Below are 15,478 nucleotides of genomic sequence, written 5' to 3'. Positions count from 1 at the left end.
AGCCAAATATATAAATAATTAATATTTCAAAAAAACATATCAGAGGACATTATAGAGTATGAAACCATATGAAAATCATTGCTGCAGCTCAAGTTCAAGAACCTAATTGTCCCGTTTATCCTCTACATTACGTATTGTTTATTCAAATTTTGGGTTTCATGTTTCTGTGATCTACAAAGCTGGAATGAAATCTCTAATTAAACATCCAAGAATTGATTTCAGATAGGCAGGTGGCTTGGCCTCAAATCTTGACTCTTTTACAAATTAGTTAATTGACCTTGGAAAATTCACTTAGACTTCTGGAGCCCAGATGCTGTCCCGCAGGGTTTTGTGAGATCTGAAGGAGAGAATCTATGTGAAAATACATAGTTAGTACTTTGTGACACAAACTTAGTACTCATTAAATGTTAACTGAATGAGACTATAAATCAGTTTTATTTACAGACCAAATTTCTCAAAACTTTCAAAAGATTAGTTCTTTCTTTTTCTCTCACACATAATCTAGGCTCTCGTATTTGAATTGTATAGAATAAATAGCTCAATGTCAGATTTCCAATGGCCCATATGAATATGGATATTTATGCATATTTATATTGTACATATTAATTATGTGTACTTTTTCACTTATAGAGACCAAGACCCGAAAAATTTCACTGAAGTAAATTCTAATGTCCCTGAAATTAAAAATGGAAGGTAAGACTTATTATAATTTGCTTTTTTGTTGTCAATTCCATATGAGCCTACATAAATTATATAATGCTAGAAGATTTACTGAGGAGTTGAATTGTATTTGATACCTAGAAATAAACATGACAGAAAAACAAAAATCAATATACAGAGTACTTAATAGGTAATATGGAAAAAATTTAAACAAAGTTCAAATTCTGTTGGAATTTCTGACTAAGAGCCTTCTATTCAATTGCTTAGTGTAAAAGGCATCATGGAAATTCAAAGCTCTGCACTTGGACTGTGAAGATTTATTTTTACTTATTGTTGCTTGGTAGTCTTTCAGTGGTACAGAGAGCACTCTGGGAATCTCTTCCTTGGATACCTAGTGCTAAAAGAATGCACAAATTATCACAGCTACAAAACAGGACCTGGTTTTGAGATTTCTTTACACCACACAGTATAATGACATTAAAACTGTCATACTTTGTTTCTTATACAAGGAAAGTTGGGATAGAAGCTCTACTTCATTGCTGTTACAGACTGTTTCAGAAAGAATCAAAGTGTTTTCCATGTTTTGCAATTTCCCCTCAGATATGGGGGTCCCCCCACATATGGGGGACTCTAAAAACAATGGGTTCCTATTTTTTACCTTCATAAGGCATGGTTGCCATTTCTATTAAAATTTTTTCATGCAAAGAAATGATACTGTCAATATTGTATGTGGAGATTGGAAAAGCAGAAAGAGATACAGGTCATTTTTTCCCCAAAATGTCTACAAAAGACTCTTGCATCTAATGTTACCTTCTTTCTGTTCCCTTAATTCCCTAAATCATCTTCTGCCTTCTTTTCTTGTGATCACACAAAAGCTTTTGCTAAAACTTGGGAGGGTAAATTTCAACTGAATCTATTTATCTTAGAAAAAACATCTATTATTTTGGGAGTAGGACTGGGCTTACAGTTAACCAGTCTCACTTAAATATTACCTGGAAATAATTAAGGTTAAAAATTATAAGTAAATGATTATATATGATTAAGAAACTTCTCATTTAATATGATTTGGCAAATGCTCCAATTTCAGTGTGGCTTGTTTTATGAAATGGTTTTTATTAGAACGATTAATGAAGAAATGGAATATTATGGAAATTCAAGAACAGGAGTGGTAGCATGGGCAGACCTCATAGATGCCTCATCTGGAAGTTATTCCTTCTTGGTCAGAGGACATTCCCTCAGGAATCCCTGGACACTAACCCTAGTTCTTTGTTATTACTAGAACTTAGCTACTTCCTGAATATTGGCCGCTCCTTATTTTTGTCTTGCTTTTCCTTCTGCCTGTTGGCTTCCTTACTCTCTAGTCTATATCTATTTGATAACCAAGCATGTGCTGCTTTGCAGTTTCTGCCTTCTCATACCTTGAGCTTACTCGAAGTAAGTTTTTTCATGGCCTTTCTGGCCTCCTAAAGCAAGGCATTATGGGTATGGCCATCTGCATTGAAATTGGTATATAGATGGAAAACACCAATAAGGTACACACATTCTCCTTTCCCTTCCTGCAATTTCATCTATATCTCTTGCCTGACATAATCCAACTATGACATATACATTCACAACTGCACCCACTCTCTCCCCAGTGAGACAGAAATCATTACATTCAGTTACTGTATCTAGAGGCCTTAACTACCACCTCTCCAAAACCATTTGTTGATCCGAGTTCTGTTTCCAGGTAGTGTTCATTCTCCTTCAGTTCGATCACAATCCTGAATATGTACCATGTCTAATGGTTCTGCTCACTAGATAAGGAATGGAAAATGTAAGCACCACCCTGGCACTGACATAGCTGTAATAAAACTTTCCCCTGGAAAAGAATGAGACGAAGAAATTTCTGGGCCCAGTTTTTGTGCCCATGTGTTCTGGCTACAAAAAGGACTGTCAAAGTGGGTAAATAGGTAAATATTCAATAGGAAGGAAATTGAGAAAATTCACAGAAAATAAGAGTCTTGGGCTACGTGTAGCAGGTTAGTAATTAGAGGGATTGAAAGAGCCCAATTGTTCTTGCATTGAGTTCTCTATTTTTTACAGTAGAGTACTTTTTAAAAATATATTTAAAAATTATAATTTTTACAAGAGCTCAAGACCTTGATATTTTATAACAGTAAACTCCAACACATAGGATACAAAATAGTAAGCTCTTAATAAGATTTTTTTCTTTATGCAAAAGAGATTTGTAAAATTTGCAGTGGTATCTATGTTTATCAGTTGAAGTTGTTTTATGGTGTTGAATCTCAGGTTGCTAATATTAAGTTAGTAAGACAATGGAAATCTAAATAAGAGTCCTGGGCCAATCTGCTAAACTGAGAGTTGATTCGCCTTAAGAATGTATTCACTTTGTATAGTAATTGGATGTCCAAGTAAATATATTTTTCTAATCAGCATATTCATGGAGTGTACACCCATCACCACAATCAATTTTAGAACATATGTATCACCTCAGAAAGAAGCCCCAAACCCAGGGACAGTCACACATCATTTTCCTCCCAACCTCTCAGCCCTAGTCTGCTTTCTGTTTCGATGAATTGTCTATTGTGAACATTTCATATAAATGAACTCATATACTATGTGGCCCTTTATGACTGGCTTCTTTCAAGATTCACCCATTTTATAGCATGTATCAGTATTTTATTTCTTTTTATTGCCAAATAGTATTTATTCCATAGTATAGCTAAACACCATTTTCTTTATTCATTAATTGATGGGCATTTGAATTGTTTTTGAATTCTGGATTGTATTGAAGTATTGTGAACAATGCTGCTTATATGTTTTTGTGTGGAATATGTTTTCATTTCTCTTGAGTATATACCTAGGAGTAGAATGGCTGGATTGTATAGTAACTTATGTTTAATCATCCAAGGAACCGCCAAACTATTTTCCGATCAGCTGTATGTACCATTTTATATTCTCACTACCAATATATGAAGATTCCAGATAGGTAAATTTTCAAGATAAATTTCCACTTCAGAAAACATTTTCTAAAGAGTAATCCCATTTGAAATTCTGTAAGATCCAACACAGTTTGAGTTTATATTTTATAGAGTTGTTATTTAATTAAATAAGGCACAAAACTATGACCATTAATTGGAAGTTATAATTCAACAATTTGTTTCAATGAAGAATAACTTCTTAATGATAAAACTGTTAATTAACAAACATTGTGAGTCAAGAGTTCTCCTTTATGAGGATTATTCAAGGCATCTGAGAGGAATACTTGGGCAGAGCTTCGTCGATTGTACTGGTTCCCAAACTTCAGTGTATGTCACAACCGCCTGCTGATAGAGGGAACACATATTGAGAACCAGTGCTCTTCTGGGTAAGATGTTGGGCTGCCCAGGCTCTAAGGTGGTGGTTCCCAACTTATCTGGCATGTAAGACTCACAGAAAAGGCTTAAAAGAACTCAGTGCTCAAGCTGTGAGCCAAGCTAATTAAATCAGAATATCTGGATGTGGGGCCCAGTAGCATTGTAAAAACCACCACGGGTTATTTTACTGGTTGCCAAAGCATTTTTAACTATTTCTATGGTTCTAAATAATAAAAAAATATATATTGTTACCACTTATTGGCACCAAGATAGAATTTCCTTTGTAACATCTATCACCATCTCCGGAAGAACAAAGAAAGACTTGACAACTATTACAGAGCCTAGAAGGCTAAAGAGACATTACTATTATGTGGAAAATAGATCCTGATTCTGAATCTGGGACTGAGAAGGGACATCAGTGGGAAAACTGTTGAAATACAAATGAAGTATGTAGTTTAATAAATAGTGTTACACAAACGTTGATTCTTTAGTTTTGACAAATATGCCATGGTTATGTATGATATTAGCATTAGGAGAAGCTGGGTAAGGAGTAGACATAGACTCTCCACCTGTCTTTCTAATTTTCCCATACACTTAAAATTATTCCAGAATAAAAGGTCTTTTTTTTTTTTAATCTGTCACCTTCCACCTACTGACATGGCAAAACCCATCAAAGAGTTTATTGTTCCATATTTCAAATTTGTTTACTAGTATTTGGGTTTTATTCACAATTATAAAAATTAAATCTCAATGAAGCCATTATCATTAATCACTTTGTGAACATAGCCAGGAAATGCTACTTGTATTATTAATCTGTCTGGGCTGCCGTAACAAAAGACCACAGACCGGGTGGCTTAAACAACAAAACTTTATTTTCTCACAGTTCTGGAGGCTAGAAGTCCAAGATCAAGATGTTGTCAGGTTTGGCTTCTCCTGAGGCCTTTCTCCTTGTCTTGCAGATGGCCCCTTTCACACTGTGGCCTTGCATGGCCTTTTCTCTGTGTATGAACAAACATACACAGATCTCTGCTGTCACTTTTTCTTATAAGGACACAAGTCCTGTGGTATTAAAGCTTTATCTTTATAATCTGACTTAACCGTTTTTACCTTCTTACAGGCTCTGTCTCCAAATTACATTGAAGGTTAGCGTTTCAACATATGAATTGGGGAGGGGGGAGATAATTCAGTCCATTATAGTACTGTATGCAATTTATTCCCCTTTCTTTTTTTTAAATTTTTTTAAATGTTTTATTTATTTTTGATACAGAAGAGACAGAGCATGAGAGGGGGAGGGTCAGAGAGAGGGAGACACAGAATCTGAAACAGGCTCCAGGCTCTGAGCTAGCTGTCAGCACAGAGCCTGATGCGGGGCTCGAACCCACGAACATGAGATCTGACCTGAGCCGAAGTCGGAGGCTTAACCGACTGAGCCACCCAGGTGCCCCTATTCCCCTTTCTTATTTGAAAATTTTGCTAATTGGTGATATTCGATTTTATACTGCTGGGGATGGTGTAAACACATTTCAAACACACTGACAACCTTTGTCCTTCGAAGCTGTCTGTTTGTTAAAGTTGGGTTTTGTATTGTATATTATATGATTTGAATAATTTTAAACAATTCCTAACTAGGTTTATTATTTCTGGAATGACATATTCTAATAATTATGTTAGAAAGTTTTCTTTTAAAAACATTTTTTAATGTTTATTTATTTTTGAGAGACAGAGAGACAGAGTGTGAGGCAAGGGAAGGGCAGAGAAAGAAGGAAACACAGAATTGGAAGCAGGCTCCAGGCTCTAAGCTGTCAGCACAGAGCCTGACACGGGGCTCAAACCCTGAACTGCGAGATCATGACCTGAGCCAAAGTTGGATGCTTAACTGACTGGGCCACCCAGCTGCTTCTGTTAGAAAGTTTTCTAATGTTCATTCTACTTTCTCATTAGTTAGTATCATTTTAATGTAGCTGTATGTTTTGTGAAACATCTGTCATGAAACCAGAAGATGATTTTCTGTATGCCAGAGATAAAATGTGAAAAAATGTTTTCCCCTTCCTTAAGAACCATCTGGAAATGGAAGGAAGAGTGTGTTTAAAAAACGATAGGCTTGATTAAGATCTAAACTGCCCTCTTGGTTTTCACATCTCTTCTATTTTACTAACCCAGAAGGACAAAAGTGGCTAAAGGTTTTGCTATTCCTGCATTAAAATTATCCTCTATTCCAGAGGAATAAGAAAATATGCCTACACTTTGTTAAACATAGTGACTTTTTTAAATGAGCAGAAGTCTAAGTCAGAGTTCTGTAATCTTCAGAATATTTTTTTCCATTAAAAACAAGACGGAAACAAATTTCCAAAAGCAACCCCTGGATAATTTTCATTAAATTGATAAACTCGCAAGACTTATTATACATGAGATGCTTCCTACAATGGCACTGCTGGTGTGACCAGGTTACTGAAACCAATTTCAGATGGTGTCTGCCCTTGGTAAGGAGGTATTCTATTCTAGTGTTAGATAATATGACACAGGCCTGCAGATTATTCATCAAGGCAAGACAGTGGTCGCTCTGGAGATGTAAAATAGTACATGTATTCTATTTGTGTATCTGCACAGAAGCCAGACAAAGTAAAGAGTTTCATTGTATGGAAAAACTTAACTGAACAGAATTTTAATAAAACAAAACAAACAACAAAAAAACTTCTAAGTGGCCTTCATTTTAAGTGCCAAACATTTGTGTTTGCTTTCCCAGGCTGAATGGTCAAGTCAGTGGATCCAGTGATGCCTTAAACAACCAGTTTACTAGAACTCCTGCCCATTCTTATGAAGCCAGGAAGAATCTCAGGTACCATGGCCAACTATAAAACAAGTGACAGGACTTTCTCCTTCTGTTTTTAAAACTCATCTTACGGGGCACCTGGGTGGCTTAGTTGGTTCGAAGCCGTCCAGCTTCTCATGGTTCGTGGGTTCAAGCCCTGCATCAGGCTCTGTGCTGACAGCTAGCTCAGAGCCTGCAGTCTGCTTAGGATTCTGTGTCTCTCTCTCTCTGACCCTCCCCTGCTTGTGCTGTCTCTCAAAAAAAAACAAAACAAAACAAAACAAAACTCATCTTACATATCACCCTCCCCTTCCATTGAAATGCAGAAATTTCTAATTTTATCAGTGGCTTTATGTAAACAACTGCACACAAAGGTGTTCATTAGCAACTCGGTCATTGGTAAGCTTTGATATCTGGGTAAGAAAGTGTAAATGTGATTTTTTTTTCCTGAATATTTTACATTATAAAAACAACCTGTTTGTGACACTGATATTGACATTCTTTAGGAAGATTTAAAAGTTTCATTAGATTAGATGTTATCATGTTAGTTCATTAAAGTCAACTTTTTGTTTTTATTTTCAAATTTTTATTTACATTCAAGTTAGTTAACATTCAGGGCATTATTGGTTTCAGTGATTCATCACTTACATACAACACCAAGGGCTCATCACACGTGTCCTCTTTAATGTCCATGACCCAACTAGCCATCCTCCATGCACCACCCTTCATACAACCTTCAGTTTATCCTCTATTGCTAAGAGTCTCTTAAGATTTTTCCTTTTTTCCCTTCCCATATGTTCATCTGTTTTGTCTCTTAAATTCCACATATGAGTGAAACCATATGGTATTTGTCTTTCTCTCACTTATTTTGCTTAGCATAATACACTGTAGCTCCATCCATGTTGTTGCAAATGTCAAGATTTCATTCTATGGTTGAGTAATATTCCATTATATATATGTGTGTGTGTGTGTGTGTGTGTGTGTGTGTGTGTGTTTATTTATGTATTTCCATAGTTTGGCTATTGTTGATAATGCTTCTATAAACATTTGGGTGCATGTACCCCTTTGAATGTGTATTTTTGTGTCCTTTGGGTAAATACATAGTAGTGCAATTACTGGATCATATGGTAGTTCTATTTTTAACTTTTTGAGGAAACTCCATTCTGTTTTTCCGAGTGGCTGCACCAGTTTGCATTCCCACCAACAGTGGAAAAGGGTTCCCCTTTCTCAGCATCCTCACCAACACCTGTTACTTATGTTGTTAATTTTAACCATTCTCACAAATATAGACTTAGAGACCTCAGCAACTCCTTAAAGTGTAATAACATTAGTATCATAAGAGTCCCAGAAGACAAAGAAGGTGAAAAGGGGGCAGATGGTTTAGTTGAGCAAATCATAGCTGAAAACTTCCCTAATCTGGAGAAGGACGCAGACGTCGAAATCCAAAAAGCACAGAGAACTCCCATTAGATTCAACAAAAGCCAGCCACCACCAAGATATACCATCATCAAATTCACAAAATACACAGACAAGGAAAGAATCCTGAAAGCAGCAAAGGAACAAAGTCCTTAACCTGCAAGGGAAGACAGATCAGGTTTGCAGCAAATCTATCCACAGTAATTTGGCAGGCTGGAAGGGAATGGCATGATATATGAGATATGAAGTACCCCTTTAACAATTACATTTCAAAAGTTAAAACATAAAAGAAATATATAAACACTACTTTTTGCATTGAACTGGATAATAGCCTTGTTGTTTTTATTATCCTTTAAATAAACTTTAAGCATAAGTAAATGGTTTGTGTTACAGCTCCAGTGGTGAAACCAGGCATGCAGGGCCAAAGGATACTGTGGTATACACAAGGACCTATGTAGAGAACAGGTATTGGAAATTTCTTTAAAACATTTTGCTACATTTGCTCTAATTTTGAAATCATCTATGTAAGAAGAGATGCTATTATTTTGGAGTATGTTTTCTTTTCTCAAATAGAAGACCAGTTAGGAGTATATTGAGTTCTAGGTAAAACATTCTTTATAATGTTTCTAATATTAAGTAGTTGGCAAAGAACCATAGTCCTTGGATGAACCAAATGCTTGAATTTAACAAATGTATACATAATAGGATAAACATTTGAAAGTTCTCACATAATCAAATACAACTATATGTTTATAACAAGCCTATAATATTACACAATGCAAAATTATACAAAGTCACTCAAATATTCTCATGCTAGTTTCGAGTCCTACTTTAATTAAATAGTTCTATACACTATTCTGTTTCTATCTACTATTGCTTACCTCTAATCTGAAATAAGAGGTGTTACCTTTAGTAGATACACTCTGGCCCAAATTATAGAGAATTGATATCCCCAAATATCTGCTGCTTGGAGTGGTGGATGTTGAGAAGAGTGTCAACCAAGGTCATGAATTCACAACCCATTTGATTTTCAGGGAGTATAAAAACAAGAATTAGCCTAACTGTGGAGTAATATGATGGTTAGGACCAAAAATGTGCTGTGTGTGACACATGTGTTAGCCAGAGCCCATTTCTGAGAAGTGAGAACATCTCTGGAGAGGGGTCCCTGAAAAGGAATTTAATACATGTCAGAAGATGGACAATTAAAAACACAACAACAACAACAACAACAACAACAAAGTCTCTCAAAACCACACCTAATTTACTTTGTCAAATGCAAGTTCAAGTTTGATTTTTTCCTGCTGAATCTAATTCTCCCTAAACGCTACACTAATGGTGCAGGATAGCGTAGAAACCCTAGCATCAGATTTGGGATGGAGTCTGTGTCTTTTACTAACCACGTGGTTTTGGCAAAAGCTACTTAACCTCTTGAAGTCTCAATTTCCTCATCAATAAAATGGGAGTAATAATATATATACCATGCACAAATGTGTGCAAACTCTTACTGAGCATTGTGGGTTATGTATCCCAAAGAGGTTCTATTTTTGACAACAGTCTGCCTGCGGTCAGTTTGGAGGGAGAGAGAGATTTCTTATTCAAACATCCCAGGTAAAGTCTGTGGAATTACCACTCACCATATGAAATAATAGGAATGTATTGCTTCGAGCCCGAATATACTCACAGGTAGCATAAATACCTTCCTGCCCTAATATACCCACAGGTAGCGTAAGTACTTGAGAAGCAATTATGAGCTGCCAGCTGGTTAGTTCATTGCAGATTTCATTTTTCTCTCAGAAAGACTGACATTTACAAACTGGGGCAGTCTGGAAAATAGAACAAAGAGGACTTAAAAATCACACTTTTTTTTTTTTGCTTTCATTCTAGACTCTTATTCCTTGGATGTTTTCAAGTAAAAATAAACATTTCTACAGCTTTCTCTAAAAGTTCCAGAGTCTCTGTTTCTCTACATGAATGTTGAGGTTTCTATGTGCTTACTCTGGCTCCCACTTTGCCCATTTCCTCTTCTGTGTCAGATTATATGTGGCTTTCCTTTAGCAAATGAATGAGGGAGGGGCAAGTATACATTTCATGAGAAATGATAACTTCTTTTCCTGCTCACGCTTATTTCTGTGCTCCTCGTGCTATTCTCTATTTCCTTTAGTAGATATGTCAATTTATGTCAACCTGGAGGTGGCTTGTGCGTCAGCATTTTCCACATTAAACAAAAGGAGGTTAGTACATGGTTCTGGCTTGTAACATTGCAGAGAAGAATGACAAGGCTGCATGAGGTGTGTGTGCTTCGTCACCTGCGTGCGGGTGCGGACGCCAAGACTAGGGAAATAGCTCAGTCCTCACATGTCAATTTTGTTTGTTTCTAGTAAATTACTGAAGGATGGATATCAGGAGAATATCTCTGGAAAATACATACAAACTGTTTATTCAACTTCAGATAGGTGAGTTGGTCTATATTTCTATATCTGAAAGTATATATTTATATACATATACTCACATATATATGTGTTATGCTTTTATATACAACATGCTTTATTTTAGTGTATATGTATATACATGTGTATGTGTATATATACTTTTATATGTAATGTATATTTTATATTCACATTCGATATACTTTTATTATATGTATAAAACATTGAAATACATGATTCGCATCCATTGAACTTAGCGATGGCTCTCCTGAGGGTGATTGTTATACATGTGTATGGATGGAAAACGGACAGCAACCCCTGCATCCAAAAATTCATTCTTTGGCTGCCAGGCTGTTGCTGCTCTTTCATTGCTGTACTTTATTCCAACAAGGCTTTCCATGCCCTACAGCTGCCTGCCAGACCAGCCCCTCTGCTTTTGCTAATTCCCAGGAGTCCTCAGTAATGCCACATTTTTAGTGCCTAGGCTTCATTGCCCTCAGCCCATCCTCCGTGTGGTTTTCCAGAGCTGGCTCACCTGCAGACAGCCTGCTATGATCACTCTGGGCCCACAGTCAGTTCCCAGGACAGGGGTTACAATGCATATCCAGTCAGTGCTGGTAAACTGACGTCAGGCTTTTGATATTGGTGACTCTTTTTTTTTTTTTGTAATTTTTAATGCTTATGTATTTTTTGAGAGAGAGAGAGAGAGAGAGAGAGAGAGAGAGAGAGAATGAGTAGGGGAGGGGAGGGGCAGAGAGAGGGAGATACAGCATCCAAAGCAGGCTCTGAGCTGTCAGCACAGAGCCAGACACGGGGCTCAAACCCACGAACTGTGAGATCATGACTTGGACAGAAGTTGGACACTTAACCAACTGGGCCACTCAGGGGTCCCTGGTAATCCTTTTTTGCCATTTAATGTTCAGTGGGGTGCATAGGTGATGCACATGAGAGTTTAGCCTGCAGATTTCCTGTGGAGAAAATGACAATAATTAGCATTTCAATCCAACCACTGGAAATCAGCTGCAATACAAATGTATAACATTCTATCGGTGACGTTTCTTTATAGGAGAGGCTGGAAATATAATAGAGAGAAAGAGCATATCTTATTTTTTATGCATAGCCTAAGCTTGTAATGCAGTGTTTGGCACCTATGGCTGCTCAGTAAATGTTTTCTGAAAAAATAACCTAGTGCTGTATTTGTTAAGGAAAACACGGGAGGGCCAGGCTTAAAAATTCTATCCTCTTTCTGTCATTCTTTTCAGATCTTGTATTACCAGTGATCATCTGAGTGTCTTGCTTTTAAATTACACTTCTTTGAAAAATAAAGTCATCTACACAAGCATTAGAATTACAAATACTGTCTAAGTAACCAAAACAAACAAATAAAAAAACAGCTTTTTTTTTTCATGAGGCTTTGAGAAGGTCTTTGGCTAACAGTATGATCCTTTTTTTAAAAGTTAGTTTTATTTATTTTGTGTGAGAGACAGAGGGGCAGAGAGAGGGAGAGAGAGAATTCCTGTTAATGCAGACCCCTATGGGGTCTCAAACTCAGGAACCATGAGATCATGACCTGAGCCAAAATCAAGAGTCAGTTGCTTAACTGAGTGAGCCTCCCAGGTGCCCCAACAGTATGATCTTAATAAGGATGACACCAACATCAGAGCCTTCCCTGGGCTCACATTATTATTGTTAACTTAAGGAAGGAAAACATTCTTCACAGAAGTATTGTTCCTAATATGAAGAATTCCAGTTCCATTATTAAAATGGTCCTTGAACTTTTTCTTAGTCATCAGAGCAAAAGTCAGTTCTCAGTAAGACCAGCCGTCAAGCAAATTCTTCTGTTGATTGTTGTGTGAAATTAAGTGTGTCCCCAGAGTTCCTATCTAAGCACTTCATCCCATTTAAAGTGACTTCCCGCTTCACAAGAGTCTAATTCCTTCGCACCACTATTTGTGGGCCTTTGGAGCCCGCTCCTACGGAATATTGACTGATGTCTAATCACTCCAGGTACCGTCTTTGCACAGCCCTTGGGTACGTCCTGTTTATCCTGCTCGGAATCCCTCCATCATGCCCCTCCACATCTTGCCAAGTGCACCTTGAGAGACCCTTTATCTTCAAGCTTTGACTCATCTGGCACTTTTTCCACAACGGCTTTCCTAACTACCCCAGGGATTATTAGCTTCATTAGCCATGCTCTCCTAACTCTCTCCACATATCCATAATATGCTATGATCGTTGAATCACACACCTGGCTGCCGTCGTGGAAAGAAGGAGATGTCTTACTCTTCTTTATATTCCCAGCTCCCGCCTCCGTGCCTCTGGGAATGGGGTTATTACAGACAGTGCCTGTTTTCTACTCTTGACGTGCTTGTAATATTACATGGGAAATTAAGTGTGTGTGCATATATATATACACGCGAATACCCCCGTAGGAAGGTTTTTACCAGGAGCATATAAGGAATTAGCTGTAGAGTTAATTGAAAGGGGAAAATATTTATTGATTATACATGAGGACTAGGAAGTTCTTAGAATGACAATGACTGAAAGTATAAACCAGACACATTTCATCTACTTAAATCCCTTTCTTCCTTTACCTCCTCCTTCCATCTGCTTCTAGTCCTGGGCTTGATCATAGGAACATGGCTCCGGGGTATGACTCCTTCACTTTCACGCAGTGAGCCTGATAGGCCCCACAGGCAGGCCCAGAGGTCACACAGGGACTCTGGGACCACACTGCCTTCATTCAAATCCTGCCACAGCCACTCAACTGGCTGCATGACGCGGGGAAATTTATTGCCCTCTGTGCTCAGTTTCTTCTTCTATAAAATGATGTAAAAACAGTACCTGCTTCTCAGCAATGTTGAGTTTATATAAGCCAGATGCATGGAAAGCGCACTGCTGCATGTATTATAAAGCATATTGGCATTATATAAATATTGGCTATTTTTATTTTACCCTTCTATTATGTACCCCACTCTGAAAATTTCAAGCCTACCTGCTAGTTTACTGGAACTAGTAAGTTCTGCAAAGTACTATTGAAGACAGTCCTAGTCCCAAAAGGAAAAAAAATATCAAGAGTATTGGCCTTTCTTAAGGTTCTGGTGTGACCTGAGATCTTTTGACTTGCCAATCCAATCTATGGTTCATTTGTCATTGAACACCATTTTCCCAAGTAAATAACAAAACTCTCTTTCCCCCATCAAATTTATGTGGGAGGATATAAATTTTGTCATGAAAGCTACCCCAGTATTCTGGGTCTTACAATGACACCAAGAGATTGGTCATAGGAGAATATTTTGGGGACTCGACCCTAGAGTCTGGGGTCCCAGAGACCCATTACTTGTGAATTTACCCAAACAGTTTTTAAAAAATGTTTATTTATTTATTTGAGACAGAGAGAGAGAATGGGGGAGGGGCAGAGAAAGAGAGACAGAATTTCAGAAACAGGCTTCAGGCTCTAAGCTGAGCTGTTGGCACAGGGCCTGAGATGGGGCTTGAACTCATGACCTGTGACATCATGACCTGAGCCAAAATTGGGCGCTTAACCAACTGAGCCACCAGGCACCCCAAATTTACCAAACACTCTTGAATGGATTTGTATTTTTGTCCTATTGAATGTTTTGAGAGTTAAAATTTTATATTAATCTACAGCATAATTTTTCCATAATATATGCAAATTAATAATTCAAAACCCTCTTCTAGCTTCAAGGGGTACTCATGACCTAGTTCAATTAGGAAACTGTGAACATCTTTGCCTTGCCCAGCTGCACTCTTGATTGCTAATGAATTAATAATTTGAGGTTTTCTTTATGTTAATTCTTTGATATCATTTTGAGGTAACTAACTAGAAGAATCAATTCTATCACTAGAACAAGTAAGTCCTGAACTTTCTTTGATTTTCATGCAATTTCCTAAAGTATCAACAAAATTAACCTATCTTTCCACATGACTTTGTGGGGAATACATCTGTTTTTTGCATGATGACAAGTTTATACGTAATTGCTTACGTCTCTGTAGGTCTGTCATTGAAAGAGATATGTGCACCTACTGCCGGAAACCTTTGGGCACAGACACTAAAATGATTTTAGATGAACTACAAATTTGCTGCCATTCTACTTGCTTCAAGGTAAGGATATGTTTATTGCAGTTAACTAAATATAGAATTGCATATGGCTGGAATAAAAATAATTATTTAATGAAATACATGTGATAAAGTTAAAGCTTTCAGAAACGTTCTCATCCACATTAATAATGCACTACTTAAATATTTCTAGGAGCTCTGCAGCCTCAACCTCAAAGGTTTATAATTACTATCTTGGCTTTAGGCTTAGAGTTGATTACTGACACATTTATTGCTCTTACCCTGGAGATTTAAATCAGTAAAAATATAAACACTTGTTCTCTTTATAAAAATTTTTGCAATATTTTAATGAATCATATGTTACATTAAAAAATAATGAAATCCAAAAAGAAAAAGAAATTATTGAGAAGAAAGTTAGCTAGCAGCTTTTTAAATGGTGCATGTAATTAGGACTGATAGGCCTCACAATAGTTGAAACTCAATCTACTTTTGAGAACGTGATTAATTCTAACTAATTGTGGCTTAGTATAATAATAATAAAGCTTATATAGTAGAATGCTTCAGTTTGTGGTTATATGCCATTTCTTTTACCTCTCACAATAATATTGAGTAGGTCAATATGACCGTTTTTGGTGTAAATGGATGAGCACTGAACTGGAAGCCTGAGGGCCTGAGTTTGAGTTCTAACTTCCAGTAACTATGGCTATAATTTTGGACAATCAGATAA

At 37.0% G+C, this 15,478-nt stretch overlaps 1 protein-coding gene across 1 annotated transcript in view; it reads left to right on the top strand.

Moving 5' to 3' along the window:
* The window catches only part of SCEL (sciellin), a 99,130-nt gene that overhangs the window by 78,480 nt on the left and 5,172 nt on the right, over positions 1–15,478 (top strand). Inside the window, exons 23-27 of the mRNA XM_029938425.1 lie at positions 631–693; positions 6,763–6,855; positions 8,638–8,709; positions 10,623–10,697; positions 14,688–14,796. Coding sequence (XP_029794285.1) covers positions 631–693; positions 6,763–6,855; positions 8,638–8,709; positions 10,623–10,697; positions 14,688–14,796 — 412 coding nt within the window. The remainder of the gene's footprint in view (positions 1–630; positions 694–6,762; positions 6,856–8,637; positions 8,710–10,622; positions 10,698–14,687; positions 14,797–15,478) is intronic.

This window comes from Suricata suricatta, chromosome 4 (genome assembly GCF_006229205.1).
Source record: "Suricata suricatta isolate VVHF042 chromosome 4, meerkat_22Aug2017_6uvM2_HiC, whole genome shotgun sequence".
NCBI classification, from domain to species: domain Eukaryota; kingdom Metazoa; phylum Chordata; class Mammalia; order Carnivora; family Herpestidae; genus Suricata; species Suricata suricatta.
The sequence above is the reverse complement of the archived record's forward strand: the minus strand, read 5'-3'. Positions and strand labels throughout refer to the sequence as shown.